The sequence below is a fragment of the Hylobates moloch genome, unplaced genomic scaffold, assembly GCF_009828535.3.
Source record: "Hylobates moloch isolate HMO894 unplaced genomic scaffold, HMol_V3 SCAFFOLD_1, whole genome shotgun sequence".
NCBI classification, from domain to species: Eukaryota; Metazoa; Chordata; class Mammalia; order Primates; family Hylobatidae; genus Hylobates; species Hylobates moloch.
In genome coordinates, this window is record NW_026652276.1 from 164,978,329 (window position 1) to 164,996,910 (window position 18,582).

Sequence of the window (18,582 nt, forward strand, 5' to 3'; positions counted from 1 at the left end):
GCAGGAGAATGGCGTGAACCTGGGAGGCGGAGCTTGCAGTGAGCCGAGATTGCGCCACTGCACTCCAGCCTGGGCGACAGAGCGAGACTCCATCTCAAAAAAAAAAAAAAAAAAAAGAAAAAAAGTAAAGTTTATTAAATTTGTTTTGAAATTAAGTTGAAATACGAAAAAGACAGAAAAGGTTTTGAAAGAGGTTTTAAAGAAAAGTGCCAGATATTCATTGGTAAAGATGTTGGTGAGAGGCTTGGAAGCAAAACTTCAGGGGAAAAAGACAACATATGGAATTGACCACAATTGAATTTACAAGTGAAGTGGCTTTACAGAGGAATCAGGGGATGTTTCTGAGAGAAGAAATTCATTAAATTCTAACTTGAATATTTTCTGTTTGCTTTTAAGTCAGACCAAAGGCTTTGAGTCCCAGCTTCCCAGTTCGTGACCTTGAGCAATTGCTTAACTTTTCCAAATCCTCCATAGTCTCACTCTAAAATAAAAGATAATCATACTGCCTCTTAGTATTATGAAATCGTATGAGATACTGTATGCAGGGTATTTACAAGGAGCCTGGTGCTTGGTGTACCTAATGTATGTTAGTTATTATTATTAAATTAGAGGAGCAAAAATTTCTCTAGCATTGACTGCTCTTGACATAATCACACCAAAGAGGGGATATGCGATGATAAAACCTTCCTGCAGTAGTGGCTATAGAAATGATGACGGGGAGACGATCTGGAAAATATGCCAAAGAAGGCTACAGATAGATACATTTTTTCCATTGGAATTAGGCAATGGAGTTAAACAGAAGTTACAATATGGTTGAAATAAATATATTTTTTAAAAAAAGATTTCTCTTTCCTTAATTATTAAAAAATATACAATTTTGTAGAAAATTTTAAACAAAGTATAAAGAGAAAATAAAAATCATTCATAATCCTATCAAAGAAGCATTGTTAATTTTTTCTATATGTCCTCTTTTTCCATGTGTGTAAGCATTGTATACTTGGAAATTAAATTTTCTAAAATAATTTTCAGGAAAAACAAATTTTAATTAATTGAGCTTCTGCTAAGTAGAACTGAAAAGCAAAACCTGGACTAGAATTCTCTCTCTCTCTCGGTGTGTGTGTGTGTGTGTGTGTGTGTGTGTGTGTGTGTGTTCATGTGTATGTGCTGTGTATACATGTGTATGTGGTGTAGCGTTCCCCTGATTCTTAACTTATTACCAGTGGACAACCACCGTGGAACTAGAGTCTAGTCGTTCTTAACCTTTTTGGGGGAATCACAGTCTCTTTTTTGAATATGATGAAAATCAAGGACCGTTTTTACAGAAACGTTCTCATCTGTGCACACATGAGACATTTGGCATTGCATAGAATTTCCAAGGGTTCACAGATACGTTGAAGCCCAAAAGTGATCCACGGACCCCAGATTGAGAACCCCTCCACTGTGCCATGCTTAAGCTTATTTCCATGTATATTCTTTCTGAGGAACAGGCAGATGGGTCATCTTTACAATGTGAAGTTCTTGGCATTTTTATTTTGTTTTGTTTTTCTGCACTACGATGGAGCAAGCAACACTGGAGGCAACTGGCTAAATGCAAACTCATGAAGCAAGACCAAAATGGCTGGATAGATAGATGCTGTTTGGTTTTGACAACCTAGAAATAATATTGAAGAAATCCTATGGAGAAGTCTTAAAGAGGAAGATTGGATTTTGTAGACTCAAAGAATGCGTCATGGTTTGGCTTAATCTAAGCCATTTTTATTCTTCTTTTCTTGTGTTTGGGTCTATTATCTGTCTGTAGAATTTATACAGTGAGACTGCTGGGAAAGTCTTATGTCTAATTATTTGCTGTGCTGTGTGGAGTGTACTGCAGACAATCAATAAACAATCAATAGTAATTGTAGCCTGCCTCAGAGACAGGAGTTAGAAGCTTCAACTGGCTTAGGTGCATGGTATTTTTCATTAATTTTCTTCTGCTAGTTTTTTTTCTCTAATTTAAAGCCTAAATTTAAAGATTAAATAGAAAAGCTTTCTTTGCTGATGAGAACAAGTAGGCACTGTTTTTAAGGCATATATAATCCCAGGTGTTTTACCTCTGTTAATGAGAAAGATGTCTGTTTGCTTCAGATTGAATGAGCAAGGAAGAGGACAAGGATATTTGCATGGTTAAATGCCTATGAGCCCTTCCTTCAGAAAGTAATATTCCCCTGATGTCAATTACTTTTATACGGACATCTGGATGTTTATCATGAGAGTGTACAGATGTCAACTTTTTCTGTATTATAGCTGGAAATGTGGTGATAACTTGACTTTGATTTGAGTAAACATAAAATATCTAACATTTAAAGTCAGAAGTTCACTTCAGGAAGGGGTTTAAACTGACATTTATTAAAAAGAATGGTTCCTTGGAAAAAACATCAGAACCATCCCTAAAGATACAGTCACTCTGATAAAGTAAACAGAGTCCCAGTTATGCTCTATGTAACAAATAACAGAACTTGAACATGACATTTATCTGTTCCTTAAACTTACAGAAGCTGGCTCTGAAGATATTGACATACTTCCCAATGGTCTGGCTTTTTTTAGTGTGGTGAGTGTCTTCTTCCTTCCCCAAATTCAGCAGAGGAGATACAAGGGTATTTGATGAGGGCTGCAGAACAGTAAGTTGCTTTTAAAATTCATTTTCCAAAATGCATTCTGAAGAAAAGAGAGGTCAAACAGGATCTTGGAAAACTTCCTCCAGCTTTTCTAAACGTAGAGATGAAGACTCTTTGCCCTTTGAGATAGTGTTCTTTATTTCCCCACTGCATTGCATTAAAATATTCCAATGCAATCTGTGTTTTGTTTTGTTTTTCCTTTTTTAATTTTTTTTATTTTTTGAGACGGAGTCTTGTTCTGGTTGCCCCAGCTGGAGTGCAGTGGCACGATCTCAGCTCACTGCAACCTCCGCCTCCCGGGTTCAAGCAATTCTTTTGCCTCAGCCTCCTGAGTAGCTGGGATTACAGGTGCCCGCCACCATGCCCGGCTAATTTTTGTATTTTTAGTAGAGACGGGGTTTCACTGAGTTGGCCAGGCTGGTCTCAAACACCTGACCTCATGTGATCCCCGCCTCAGCCTCCCAAAGTGCTGGCATTACGGGAGTGAGCCACCACGCCCAGCGCAATCTGTGTTTTAAATATGCATTATTAAAAGGGATGTTTGAGGTCTTACTGTGGATACTGAATACTAACATTATACTATTTTAAATATAGCATCTACTCATCTTTCTATTACATATTCAACTTGAAGCAAATATTCTTGCCATTATTATTTATTTTCAAATATTATACCAACCTTGCCCTTCTGCTTTCTTTCTTTTTTCCCCTGAATAGCCAATCACAAGTGGAAAGTCATTGAGTTTATTTACAGCCTTCATTTTGCCTTGATTCTTGTAAGCTGAAAAACAATATCCTTTCTGGCTATACAATAGAAAGACTTTAAAAACAATTGACTTGTGAATATTGTTGTGAATATTGTTGAAACTAGCTTGTAACAATATCCATTCTAATTGGAAATCCAGATAAGGGGACAGATGAGGAGGTTCTGACCACTTACCTCCCTGGCTTGGGCAGACATAGGAGTTCTTGGCATCTTCATAGGTCCAGTTTTTCTGGAGGAAGAAGTAACCAACTCTGAAGCCTGACTGTAATTATTCTATTTCCTCTCAACATCCATTATTTTCAGGCTCTGAGACTCAAGAGGGATGTGAAATACTGGGAGATACTTAGAAGGGAGTCACCACACTAATAAAATAGTTGTTAGACTTATGAGAAAGGTGAGAGAACTCACCTTGGAGTAGAATGAGAATTAGAACACTCTTCAGCTTCCTGATGGTTTTTATATGAAAGACAGTGAGCAGCTGGTTATTACCACTGAGGAAATAAAGAAATACTACAGGCTTTAGCAGAAACACCAATATATATATTTAATTTTAAAAATAAGGTTTTAAAAGGAAGGTTTTATTTAATTGCCTACACAGAATGAATAAAGTGATATTTATAGTAGGACTCTGGGTTTGTTTAGGAGCACATGCTTGCACATGTGTGGCTTAGGAAAAACCACTGGGACCACTAGTCCAAAATATTCATAAGTAAAGATGCAAACATTCTGAATAAAGTAGAAGGCAGTTGCATTGATTTTTTTATTTGTTTATTTGTGTTTTTTGTTGTTGTTTTGCAAGGATGTGTTCTTGGAGATTTTTATAATCCAGAAGTCACGTATTTCAATATTTCTCTCCAGCCCCCATAGTAATAAATCTGAAGTAGGAGGGATGAGGTCTCCAAGCACATAAATCTACAGCCATTTTAGCTTGGGGGCATATTATAGTTACAAAGATCTTATAGCCATGTCAATAGAACTTTTTCTGCTTTTTTTCTGTTACCCTCCTTTGCTTATTTGACTTTTTTTAAAATTTAGAAACATTCCCAGTTTGCTGTTGTTTTTCATTTACTTGGCATTGTCTCTAATAAAACCCAGAGTGTACTCTCTTCTAAATAAAGAGGTCCTACATTGTGGAGGTTATTCATTCTTCTTCCTAGCTTTTTAGCTCATCTAACCCAACCTGTTTTACAGTTATGGGTTGAGGGTCACCTCAAAACTAATGACACACTTCATGAAGAATTGGATGACATAGAATAAAATATAAAAAATGTAAACAATGTGAGTGTGCTTAACACCACTGAACTGTACACTTAAAAATGGTGAAAGTGATGAATATTATATGTATTTTATTACAATTAAAATAAATTTTTAAAAAGAGAAAAAATACTTAAATAAATAAGGAGTGCGAACATAACCATGACTAGTTATCATCATCTGATAGTGCTTCCTTTGCATGTAAATCATGCTTTTGTTTTGGGGACATTCATAAAGAATAGAGATTATTAAGAACTGAAGTGGCACTGCCATGTAACAATAGCATAATTCCAGTTTGTTCTACTTACCAGGCCTGCCCTCCACGAAAATATACAATTGTAGATAATCTTTTTTAATCGGAGAGATTGCCTCTTATGTCGAATTTTATACATAAAGACTTTTTTATTGTGCGCCTAAATTTGTGTAAATATGACTGCATCGTGTTAGTAAACTGAATTAGGTAGTGCATTCACATAAAATTTAACATCACCAAGAAGGCTTTACCTTAAGAATGTAATGATGAATCACCATTTTAGATAGACTGATAGGTAATTTATTAACTGATTTAAAAGAGAAAAGACCTAGATCATCTCAGTGAGTACCAAAAAAGCATTTAATAAAATTCAATACTCATTCCTAAAGTTCCAAGCAAACTAGAAAGATAAGGAAAATTCCCAAAAAACTACAGCAAACATCATTCTTGATGGTGAAGCATTGGCTGCATTTGCATTAATGTTCAGAACAGGAAGAAAATACCCAACAATACCACAACCATCAGTAATCTACTAGAGTTCTTAGTAATTTAGTAAAACGAGGAAAAAGAAATGTGAGATAGAAAAGAAAAAGACAAAACTGTCATTAGAGACAGTAGGGACTGGCTCAGTTGCCCAGGCTGGTGTGCAGTAGTGCAATCACAGCTCACTGCAGCCTGGACTCCTAAACTCCTGTGCTCAAGAGGTCCTTCCGCCTCAGCCTTCCGAGTAGCTAGGACTACAAGTGCTCACCACAACACTCAGCTATTTTTTTTTTTTTGTAGAGACAGAGTCTTGCTATGTTGCCCAGGCTGATCTCAAACTGCTGGCCTCAAGCAATCCTCCCACGTCAGCCTCCCAAAGTGCTGGGATTATAGACATGAGCCACCAGGCCCGACCTAAAGCTGTAGTAATTTAAAAAGTGTTATATTGGCACAGGAATAGACATGAGACATTAAAAGAACAAAACAGAGAGTCCCTAAATAGACCAATATGTAAATGTCAGAGATCTAGCACATGATAAAGGTGACATTTTGAATCAGTGGGAGAAGGATGGACTGTATGCCAGGCACTGTTCCAGACACTGGGATCTAGCAGTGAACAAATTTCCACAGTCAGTATGTAGATGTCACTTTTCTCCACCCTCAGCTCTCCCTGGAATCACCTAGTCCACCAACCTTCTGATTACCCTCTGAAGAGAATAAATCCCTGATCTTCTGTATCAACTAAACAAAATCAGTTATTTTCAGGCTTTCAGTATTCCACCTCCCCGTTATTATTTTTTCTGTTATCTTTTCTCTGTTTTTTGAGTTTTTGTGGCTTTATGCCACTACTTTAACAACAATCTCTATTTATCCTTCATGTACAGTTCTCATGTTCATCCATAAAAATACTTAAGCTTTTGTATTTAACATTTTTCACCATTTTGGAAAGGGTTTAAAATTCCCAGGACTCCACAGCTTTGCACCAGATAAGCCTGGAGGAATACTAATGATGGATCTAAAAGAAGAAAAACCAAGGGCACGGGAATTAAGAATCAGCCGTGGGTTTGATTTGGCCTCATTCAATCCACATGGCATCAGCACTTTCATAGACAACGGTAAGAGCCAATGGGCTACCAACGTTTAGTAACGTGTGATGGTTCACAAATGACTGTGAAAAATAGATTCAGATCATATTTATAGGAAGAGAAGAACAATTAACTCATGAGTGATTTCTGTATTCTTCATTACAAAGAACTTGTTCATTTGCCTTCTCAGCTGGCAGTAAGTTATGCTACATTTTGAAATTCCTAACAGGTAACACCTGAAAGAATGTTTAGATTTCATAATCTTTTCATATACCTATGATCATTGCATTTAAAAAAGAACTGTATTTTTGAATTAAAGTAGAAACAGATTATGCATGAATTCTGTATATGGAGTAGGAAACACTTTCTTAAAGGTCAGGGAACCAATGATCAGAAATAACACCAGACAGACAGCAATAGGAAAGACAGAGGATGATCTGTTAGGTCGTCTAACAGCTTATACATTCAACCTTTCCTTGCCCGTGGTATTTAAATGTCAGTGTCTGCCCAGAGGTCCCGTGGTTATGTCTTGTAAATTAACTCTGTTCTTTCAATTCTTTAGATGACACAGTTTATCTCTTTGTTGTAAACCACCCAGAATTCAAGAATACAGTGGAAATTTTTAAATTTGAAGAAGCAGAAAATTCTCTGTTGCATCTGAAAACAGTCAAACATGAGCTTCTTCCAAGGTACTTCCTCATTTTCTTCCTTCTCTAATTTATCCCCAGCATTTTCAAACAATCCCCATGATGGGTTGTCCTGTCATCTTTTATAAGCGCTAATGTATTATTAGCTAATATGTAAGAGCTAAAGAGCTTATATTTCCTTATTTATAAATCTGTGTGTATAGTTTCCTTATAAACCAGGGCGAGCTTGGCATATGAAAGTTGATGTCACTCATTAATACTATTCACTGTTCTATGCGGACTCCTTTGAGAAATGATGAAGTGCCCGACTACAGGGTGATGCTCTTCAGGCCCATCTTGAGGGTAGAAGGCAAACCCTAACATTTTTTTCCTGCTGTCACCCTCAATCTTAGATGACTCATCACCCAGATGAGTGTCTTGCCAAGGAAGAGTGGCCTGTTTTTTATTGGGTTTGTATGCTTTGCATGGGATTTTATACCAATAGCTTTCATAGGGTTAGTGATGGTTGCATGCTAGTAATCCCACAGAATTAGAGCCACTCAAGTTGAGAGTGAGTCATTACACTTCAAGAACATAAAGCTGGTTGAAAATGTGGCTAAAAGAGAATCATGTGTACCCCCACCCCCAGTTCAGTGTGTATTAGCCTACTGCTTCTTTTAGTTTAAACTTGATGAATATTTTTAATTTCTAATGAAATTTTATTTCTAATGAAATTAAAAATATTGCCTATCTAGGGCCTATCTATGCCTATCTAGGGCATAAGCATGTAACTTCCAATCATTCCTTCCAAAAATGCACTTGGTAAAAAAAAAATTGGAGCATAAATACCATGCAAGCATTATGGTGCTCTTTCAGAAAAAGGAGACCTACCTTCCCTGTAGCTCTATATTTTTCATTTAGCAAAGAATAAAGCAGCTCTTTCAGAAATTTTTGCATAGAGTAATTGGAATTTAAATTTAATAACACCCTCACCTAACTGGTCTTAAAATTGAAATTGTTTTTAGCATATAAATCTCTCATCTGAAGCATTGTACTATGGCAATTTTATCATCCATCTCTCTGCAAGTGTTTATTGAGTGCCTGTTCATTCTCAGCATGTCAGCTTTGTGAGGCAGGTAGAAATTGAACAGTCAACCTTAGTTTGACTAATAATTAAGCAAGGGAAATTAGAAAAATCCAGGAACTGAGTAAATGGAAGCTAGGTAAAATGTTACTGACTGCCTAACCAGCTCACCAGCCAATCAGGCTCTCTCCAGCTCTGTACTGTGGACAGCTCTGTCCTTACGTATAATTAATTGTTAAACCCTACATTTCTTGCTGTCAAAAAACATGCCCTGATGTCACTAAGTTCTTTCTTCTCTTATGGTATTCCTGCCATAATTGCTAAATGACCTGTGTTCAGATTACCTGGTACCATACAAAATTGTTCTCTGGCAACAATATTATAGTATAGTGTATATGACTATAGTCATGTGATTTTAGCTTGTCTTTTCCTCTTACCAAAAATTTAAAGCACATGTTGCGTAAATCTTATGAGTACTTAATATTTAATATGGAGATCAACAGGCCTTTTATTTCCTCTCACATGCTATTTTTCTTTTTCAGTGTGAATGACATCACAGCTGTTGGACCGGCACATTTCTATGCCACAAATGACCACTACTTCTCTGATCCTTTCTTAAAGTATTTAGAAACATACTTGAACTTACACTGGGCAAATGTTGTTTACTACAGTCCAAATGAAGTTAAAGTGGTAGCAGAAGGATTTGATTCAGCAAATGGGATCAATATTTCACCTGATAATAAGTATGGCCCCTTATAGAATATCTTCATTTTTCTTCAGTTGTGGTGCTGGCCAAATTCTTTACTTTGCTTTCTTTGTCAATGTGAAAATAATTTTCTTGATATTTATGGTATATTATACATATATATAGATACACTATATATAATTATATATAGTTTGTATATATATTTACATATACTTAGTCACATGTAAGTATATGCAAATACAATACCATATTTAAATATACTATATAATACAATAATATATATGTATTTACATATGATATATAAAGTTTGGAATACATCATTGTCAAATTTAATTTTATAAATATAAATTTTAAAGTGTGATCATACTGATGCATACATATTGAAGTAACAGGTATTTCCTTTTAAATGTATTATTTTTATTGGCTATACATTATTCCATTATAAGGATGATCTTAAACTAATTTAACCAATTCTCTATTGATGGATATGTGTATCGGGGTGGGGAGTTCTACATAAAAAATATTTTATACTTCTTATTTACCATGGAATTTTAAACAAGTATTTTTTTTTTTTTTTAAAGAAAAAGTCCCTAAGAGAGTTTTTTGTTTTGTTTTGTTTTTTTGGAGATGGAGTCTCACTCCGTTGCCCAGGCTGGAGTGCAATGGCATGATCTCAGCTCACTGCAATCTCCACCTCCTGGGTTCAAGCGATTCTCCTGCCTCAGCCTCCCGAGTAGCTGGGATTACAGGCATGCACCACCATGCCTGGCTAATTTTGTATTTTTAGTAGAGATGAGGTTTCTCCATGTTGATCAGGCTAGTCTTGAACCTCCGACCTCAGGTGATCCTCCCACCTCAGCCCCCCAAAGTGCTTGGATTACAGGCATAAGCCACCATACCCGGCCCTAAGAGAGTATTATAACATAATGGATAAACTTGCAGATTTTGGACTCATACAGGCCTGGGTTCAAATCCTACCCAGGGCACTGGCTAAATGGTTCTATGAGCTACTTTTCTGTAGAACAGACCCCTGGAAATAGAACTATTTGCTCAAACAGTGTGATTCTTTTAAATGTTAACTTTAATAGATATTGCCAAATTGTCCTCCAAAATTATCTCATCATTTTTATATGCACAGCCACAACCTATAAGAGAAGATATTAAATTCTTGATTAGCTTTCTTATCTACCGCCTCATCACACTGGAAAATTTAAACTACAACAAATACAACATAAAATAAATTTGGCACTCCTTGACAACTAAATGCCCTTATTTTTGTAATCCAATTTCTCCTCCTTTCTTGTTGACTATAGAAAAAGAATGTAGAATCATTTAATTTAAATTGTCTCTAACTGACCTGATCCAACCTCTGCAGCCAAATCTGTTTTTCACTCTTATATTTCCATTATGATAGTCAAACTTTCCAGTCACCCAAGCTAACAAAAAAATAATGAAAAGGGAGAATCAGCTTTTACTCCTCTTTCACCATTCCTATCCAGCCTGTAGGCAGGTCCTATTGGTTCTACCTGTGCCTCCTTCCTCTACCCCCAAACTCCTTTCCCTTTGAGTGAGACCTGCCTAGTTTAGGTTCTCATCCTCTTTGACTAGCATATGAGACTTTCTTCCAATTTGTTTTCTGTCTACTTGGATTTTTTCACTCTTGCCAATTTTGTCTTTCTATGTCTATTAGCCTTGAAGGGCTCCCCAAAGAGGGAACTCTGCCTTCCTCACCTTTGACTCCTTATGCCAGCACAGTGCCAGGCACAAAGCAAATGCTCAGGAATTGTGGAACAGAACTGACCATTTGTTGGCACTCTATTATTCTAAGATTTCAGTGGAATCCAATTGCTTATCCAATCAAGGCAGGGTAAAGGGTTGGACTTTGTAATGCTCAGGAATTGGGGAACAGAACTGACCATTTGTTGCCACTTTTTTATTCTAAGATTTCAGTGGAATCCAATTGCTTATCAAATCAAGGCAGGGTAAAGGGTTGGATTTTGTTTAACAGGCCAGCTCCAACCTCCCTTTTCTACTGTTTCCATGCTTTCTATGCTTTAGACAAAGAACTCATTGTTTTAAACATTCCTTCCTCTTGTTGCTCCTGTGATTCTGCTCTTGTGCTTGCTTCTGCCTGGGAAGTGCCTCCTCTGTCCTCATCTCCTCAATTCTCATCTCTCTTTACATAGCCACTGCAGATGCCCCTTCCTTGGTGAGCCTTTCTCTGTCCTCGGAAGTTAGCTATTTCTAGACCTGAACTATTTCTCATGCTTATTAGGTGTTTAATGTGTACAAACCAGTGAGATTGTTCCAACACACTATAAACTTTCAAGGAGACAGGCTGTGTCTTCTTCATGTTTGTATCTGCTACAATACTGAGTTCATGGCTTTTCACACATAATTGCTCAATAGAACAGGTGCCATGGAACAGTCAATTCAATGAGTAAAATTACCTCAAAATAGTCCGTTAATTCACTTACCTTTGACGTAGACAGATTATTCTGAGTTGATACTTATCTCTTACTCTTAAAATTCTCTATGTATTAATAAATATTTTATTGAATATTAAGGAATAATCACTATTTTAATAAGATGTTCTTTACCATATATTTCTATATGTACATGATACTTAGAAGTATCAAATTATATTGTGGAATGTAAAAGGTTTTCTTATGAAGCCAAGCATTTGTTTTATTGTCATTTCAGTGGCAAATATGGACTTCATATTCAAAATGATGTTCTATATTATTTTTCCTTACAAGCTTTTTGAAAAACAATTTAATAATTCCATGATTGTTGTAGCACCACTGAATTGATTCTGAAAGCTTACTTTTTAAGTAAAAATTGACCTTTATCAAGCATTCCTTGAGGGCCCATGATTGATTAACTTCTTGGCAGGTTATTAAGACTTATTCTTTCATACTGTATTAATGAAGCTTTATATTGGCATGGAGCTCTAACCACTGTGTCCTTTCTGCAAAGGTATATCTATGTTGCTGACATATTGGCTCATGAAATTCATGTTTTGGAAAAACACCCTAATATGAATTTAACTCAATTGAAGGTAAAATATTTATTTTTACATATAGACAGTAATCTATTATGCTTTGCAATGACACAGTTTTTCTATAAGAGTACCACACGTAGAACAAAATATGGATGCCAGTGTAGCTATTCTGGGTTTTTAAATACTCCCTACAACTAGAGAAAGCTCCTGTTTCCAGCGATCACAAGGACTGACCATGATTACATGCAGCAGCAGGTTGAGAGTGATATTTGCATCACATTCAGGGCCCATTCCATGAAGTATTGATGGCAGTGGAAGAATTCCAATAAGAATTTTCACAATTGAAATCACTAATAGATGCATTCTCAAATGAAGATTTATGCACAGTGTCAGCTCTTTCAATAATAAATGAAGGTAGAAATTGGGTTCCACACCATTATTATTTTCTTCCTACTCAACAACACATATTTTAGATTAAGAATTTCCTATCTTGCTTTGGTTGAGTTCCTTGAGCTAACTGATCATTGTGCATCTTTTAAGGGAAAAGGAGTTCAGTTTTTAAGAGAGATTTTTAGAGAGACTGATTATCATCCTAACTTTCTTAATTTCAGGGAAGAAGAAAAGTGGCTCCAAAGTAGTTTTTAATACATTCCTTTTAAGCAATATTGGTGTTAGAAGGTGGAAGCAGGGCGATGTGTAATTTCCTCACATGCATAGAGGCAGGAAGGTTACCTCTAAATTATTTAATCAAGTTTCTCATGTCATTTAGATATTGACAATTTCTCATTTGGAAGGTACTTGAGCTGGATACACTGGTGGATAATTTATCTATTGATCCTTCCTCCGGGGACATCTGGGTAGGCTGTCATCCTAATGGCCAGAAGCTCTTCGTGTATGACCCGAACAATCCTCCCTCGTCAGAGGTTTTTATATTTTTCATTTTTCAAACTTAATTATTCAAGTCCTTTTGAACTAATAATACAATAAATTGTCACAGGGATGATTTGTTTAGTTATTTTAAAGCAATAATATAATAAACTTATGTCGTGGTTTTGTAATTGCTTTAAGCCAATAATTGGCAGAATGTTACATTGTTCAAATACTTTAAGAAAGGTAATCGTTTGATGTATTAAATTATGGTGGAAACTAGTCAAAAGGCGTTTTTATAAAGACATGTGCCCTTCTTGGGTGGTATACTGGCAATTTTTAAAATATCTGATTTATTGTCAGCTCACCACATGATGTGATATTTGTTCATGTTGAAGTAGTGTGAAAGTAGGCACATTAGTATGAAAGTATTTCTATTAAAGCTGAATTGCTATAATAACACTAAATCCTGTGTTGGCATGGAATAACTAGATGGTTTTAAGAAAGTACTTTCTTTGAAGATTGGAGAAAGTACTTTAATTTAAACATTAAAAAGATTGGTAACTGCTATTTTCAACAGCATGTCCCCTTAATCAGTGTGTCATTGTGGAAAACAGGGCTTATTGATGATTGAGTGACATGCATGTACGGTGGTCTTATATTAATACTTTGTATCCCCTGAATAGGTTCTCCGCATCCAGAACATTCTATCTGAGAAGCCTGCAGTGACTACAGTTTATGCCAACAATGGGTCTGTTCTCCAAGGAAGTTCTGTAGCCTCAGTGTATGATGGGAAGCTGCTCATAGGCACTTTATACCACAGAGCCTTGTATTGTGAACTTTAAATTGTACTTTTGGCATGAAAGTGCGATAACTTAACAATTAATTTTCTATGAATTGCTAATTCTGAGGAAATTTAACCAGCATCATTGACCCAGAAATGTATGGCATGTGTAGTTAATTTTATTCCAGTAAGGAATGGCCCTTTTAGTCCTTAGCGCACTTTTAACAAAAAAGGAAAATGAACAGGTTCTTTAAAATGCCAAGCAAGGGAGAGAAAAGAAAGCTGCTTTCGAATAAAGTGAATACATTTTGCACAAAACAAGCCTCACCTTTGCCTTCCAACTGCCAGAACATGGATTCCACTGAAATAGAGTGAATTATATTTCCTTAAAATGTGAGTGACCTCAGTTCTGGCACTGTGACCACTATGGCTGTTTAGAACTACTGATAATAACGTATTTTGATGTTTTGTACTTACATCTTTGTTTACCATTAAAAAGTTGGAGTTATATTAAAGACTAACTAAAATCCCAGTTTTGTCTGTGTTTAATTCTCAAGGCATATGGCTAGGAGAAATGGGAAAGCAGCTGCTTCCTTTTGGAGTTTGGATAAGCAGGCATGGCCATATTAATTTCTCTTGTGGAAAGCTGAAAGTGAATGGACTCTTAATTTGAAACAACAACAACAAAAATCAATGAAATATCGAAACTCAAATTCCCAGTTCCTAAGGAGGTTTCCATCAGCTCTCTTCCTTAATGGGAGTCCACTTTAGATACAAAGAGGAAATAAGGGGTTGGACAGGAAGGTCTTGCCACCTCCTCATTGAACAGAACTGTGAACTAAAGCCAGGAGAATGAAGTCAGTTGTCCGTGACCACATGGTTAAGCAGCAGCAATGCTAGGATCAGGGCTGCATGCCCAGCTCACAGAGGGAGAGTTTTTCTGCTCACTATACCTCCTAGAAAATCATCATAAGCCCTAGAGAGAGACTTTCATGCATTTCTTTCCGTTGTAATTTATCAAAGCACTTTACTTCACTTCTCATACTTTTTCCCTGTCATCATCATGAAAATATTTGTCAGTTAATTACAATATGCCAAACAATGCACTGAAAGTATTACATTCGTTATTTAATCCCAATTGCAGCCTGGAGTAAGTATTGATATTATATCACTGTTAACATTTCACAGATAGTCTATTTCTGATGCCAGAGCCTGTACTGCTAACCACTACATGATGCTACTGCCATAGAACGAACTAGTATTTTGTTACTCTTTTTCCTAATGTATACAGTTTCTTCATGTTTTGTAGATATGTTTGAGTTCTACTTTTAGATGGATCATTTAATGGATTTTAAATTTCAGTAGTATTCTTAAATTTGGGCTGTATCCATTTGGCCTGTGTTGTTATTTATATATTTAAATAGTTTGTTACATATTGTATTGATTTATTTCATGCTAAAATAATTATTTTCTTTTTTGTTTACATTGTCCATGGGAAAATGCTAAGTCACAGATGAATATAGCAAGATTAAATATTGCAGACCTAGGGATCTAAATGAAGAACTAGATGTTTTAGACTTTATGAGATTATATCAGACTACCTAAAAAGCTACATTTATAAAAAGTACTGGAATACAGTAGGCATAAAACAATCTTGGTTTCTATTGCATTTATCACAAATTTTAGAATGAAACCATGTCCTTCACAGCAACATGGATGCAGCTGGAGGTCATCCTAAGCAAATTAATGCCAGAACAGAAAACCAAATATTGCATGTCCTCACAAGTGGGAGCTAAACACTGAATACACATAGACAAAGATGGGAACAACAGACACTGGGGACCACTAGACAGGAGGGAGAATGAGGCTATGGGCTGAAAAACTATCAGGTACTATGCTCATCACTTGGGTGACAGGACCATCCATATCCCAAACCTCAGCATCATGCAGTATACCCAGATAACAACTCTACACCTGTACTCTTTCACTACCCCCTCAAAAAATACTGGGGAGTACAATTTGCTGGATCATATGGTAGAAGTATGTTTAATTTTGAAGGAAACTGCCAAACTATTCCAAGTGGCTACACTGTTTTGCATTTGCACCAAGCAATGAATGAGAGTTCCTATTACTCCATACCCTGGCCAGCATTTGGTGTTGTCAGTATTTTAGGTTATACTATTATGAAGTGGTATCTCATTTTGATTTCCAATTCCCTGATGACATAAAATGTTGAACATTATTATGCTTGTTTGCTATCTGTATGTCTTCTCTGATAAGGTGACCGTTTATACCATTGGCCCATTTTAAAATCTTTCTTTTGTTGTTGTTTTCATATTAAGTTTTAAGAGTGCTTTGAATATTTGGAATAACAATCTTTTGTTAGGTATGTCTCTTGCAAATATTTTCTCCCAGTCTGTTGCTTGTCTTCTCATTCTCTCGACAGTGTGTTCTGCAGAGGATATTTATTTTCAAAAACAAAATCAGGGCACCTCTATAAGATAATATAGCCACTTCAAATGATACTGCAGAATATTAGCGTAGACATGTACTCACAGTGTATTTTGAATAAAGCATGCAAGTATTTAAAAAAAAATTTATTTGGACAAAAGTATATGTAAGTTAATAAGAACATGTATGGCCAGCTACGGTGGCTCACGCCTGTAATCCCAGCACTTTGGGAGGTTGAGGTGGGCGGATCACCTGAGGTCGGGAGTTTGAGACCAGCCTGACCAACGTGGAGAAACCCTGTCTCTCCTAAAAATACAAAAATTAGCCGGGCGTGGTGGTGCATGCCTGTAATCCCAGATACTCGGGAGGCTGAGGCAGGAGAATCCTTTGAACCCGGGAGGCAGAGGTAGGTTGCGGTGAGCCAAGATAACACCACTGCACTCCAGCCTGGGCAACAAGAGTGAAACTCTGTCTCAAACAACAACAACAACAACAAAAAAGCACATGTATTATTTATCTTAGAAATTAAAAAATGAATAATCTCTGATTTTTGGCCTCTCTCGACCATGAGGAATTCTATCAAACTCAGTATATTGTGCACTTATTTATGGTGTCCTCTCTCTGGTCTTATACTGAGCTGAACAATTGAAAACAACTGAGACTGTAATTGGGATATGACACCATGAGGTGAATATAGGTCTTACAGGTGTGTGAGTATGTGTTAATTCTTTTTACTCCAAGATTCCATTTAGTGACAATAATTGTTTTTTACTTTTTACAAAATCTCAGCTCTTTTATAACAAATGTGAACATGAATACTTAATACAAGGAGTAAGAAAGATTAAATATAAGCTATAATACAGTATTTTTTTCATGTTGCATATGGATTAATCCTTAATTGCAACTCATATAAAGCTGATTCTTTTCTCTGGACTTTGATTTGCTCAGTTTGAATCCTATCTTGGAGTCACAGCCAACCTAGGCTAGTGAATATCTACTCTACTCAGCAAAGCAATGAAAAAGTAATAGCTTAAAAGTAACCCACCACCACACCAGCCACTTCTACCTTTCTGTGGCTACTTGTAATTTTCATTACTCACACTGTTTTCCAGGGAAGGATTTCTGGGTGTGAGAGAAGGAGCTGGGTGGGAGAATCCCAGTAGCATTCTCTCTTAGCTTTCTGCTCCTGCTTTTCAGCACTTTTCTTCTACTGTGTTTTAATTTTCGTTCTCTTTTTATGAGTTTAAGTACACTTTGAGATATTTAAGGAGATCTGTATTTATTTTTCTGTGAACTTTTTTTTCCCTCAAGGATGTTGGCCTTTTTCTATGAATTTCTAGGAGTTCTTCATGTGTAAAGGAGGGAATTATTTTTCCAGTTCATAACTAAATCATCCGTTATGCAATTCTTGACAGGGATTGAAAACATCAGGAAATGATGTTTTCCATTAGAAGAGAAAGCAGTACAGATATTTTCAAACTTTTAAAATCGTGGAACCTGGTTGTCCCATCATAGGCAGTATTGAGTGCAGAAGACATTACTCAGACCTTTCTTAAGAAAGGGCTAATGTAAAAAATACATTTATTACATGAATTGATTCAAGGCCTGAAAATGATGATTAGGATAAACATGACTTTTGTCACTCCACTTTGAAGAAAACTCTCCAGATTTCTCCTATAATATAAAATGGAAATCACGGCTTTAAATGGACCCTCTGAGGCTGGGCACAGTGGCTCACACTTGTAATCCCAGCATTTTGGGAGGCTGAGGCAGGAGGATCAATTGAGCCCAGGAGTTCCTGACCAGCCCGGGCAACATAGCGAGACCCCCATCTCTATGTTTAAAAAAAAAAAAAACTTTAAAAAAAAATTACTACAGCTTTATATATAAGATATATAGTGGCACTTGCTGTAGTCCCAGGTACATGAGAGGCTGAGGTGGGTGGGTCACATGAGCCTGGGAAGTAGAGGCTGCAGTGAGCCATGATCACACCACTGCACTCAAGCCTGGGCAGCAGAGTGAGACCATTTCTCTAAAAATTGTTTAAAAATGAATTCCCTGTTTTTCTATTCATGTTGCTTCTGTTTCTTGGTCCCCATATCCATAAATACAGCCCTCTTGAGCAGATTCTCCAAGCCTAGACACCTTCTTTCATTTCTCCCTCTCCCTCACTGCCCCTTTGCTCATATCCAACCAATTGTCAGTCCCTCCACCTAAATATTTCTCAAATCCATACAATTCTAAGAACTTTGAGAAACAATCTCCTCACCTTCTCCAATCACCCTCACATATCTCACCCAGAAAGGCTTCTAACTATCTCCTAGCCTCCAGGAAAGGTAAGTGCTCCACCTGCTCCATAATCCACTCTCATCATTGTGGAGCAATGTTTCTAAAACACCTGCCAAAACATGTTACTTCCAGTGGCTTCCCAATGCCCCTTAGAATATAATTCAAGTTTCTTAACTTGGCCTACAATCTGCCTTCCTCTCCAGATTCAATTCTCACCATCTTCTCCCAATTCTTTAAGCTCAGTGATTCTCAAAGCATGGTCCCTGGGCCAGCAGCATC

At 36.6% G+C, this 18,582-nt stretch overlaps 1 protein-coding gene across 2 annotated transcripts in view; it reads left to right on the forward strand.

The window, feature by feature from the left end:
* The window catches only part of PON2 (paraoxonase 2), a 30,602-nt gene extending 16,507 nt beyond the window's left edge, over positions 1–14,095 (forward strand). Inside the window, exons 3-9 of one of the 2 annotated variants that reach the window (XM_032761009.2) lie at positions 2,532–2,587; positions 6,357–6,522; positions 7,091–7,181; positions 8,745–8,945; positions 11,888–11,969; positions 12,707–12,835; positions 13,466–14,095. In XM_032761009.2, coding sequence (XP_032616900.1) covers positions 2,532–2,587; positions 6,357–6,522; positions 7,091–7,181; positions 8,745–8,945; positions 11,888–11,969; positions 12,707–12,835; positions 13,466–13,624 — 884 coding nt within the window. In that variant the 3' untranslated portion in view covers positions 13,625–14,095. Of the gene's footprint in view, positions 1–2,531; positions 2,588–6,356; positions 6,523–7,054; positions 7,182–8,744; positions 8,946–11,887; positions 11,970–12,706; positions 12,836–13,465 lie in introns of both variants that reach the window. The other variant, XM_032761005.2, reaches the window with a different exon arrangement.
* Positions 14,096–18,582: the final 4,487 nt, after the last annotated feature.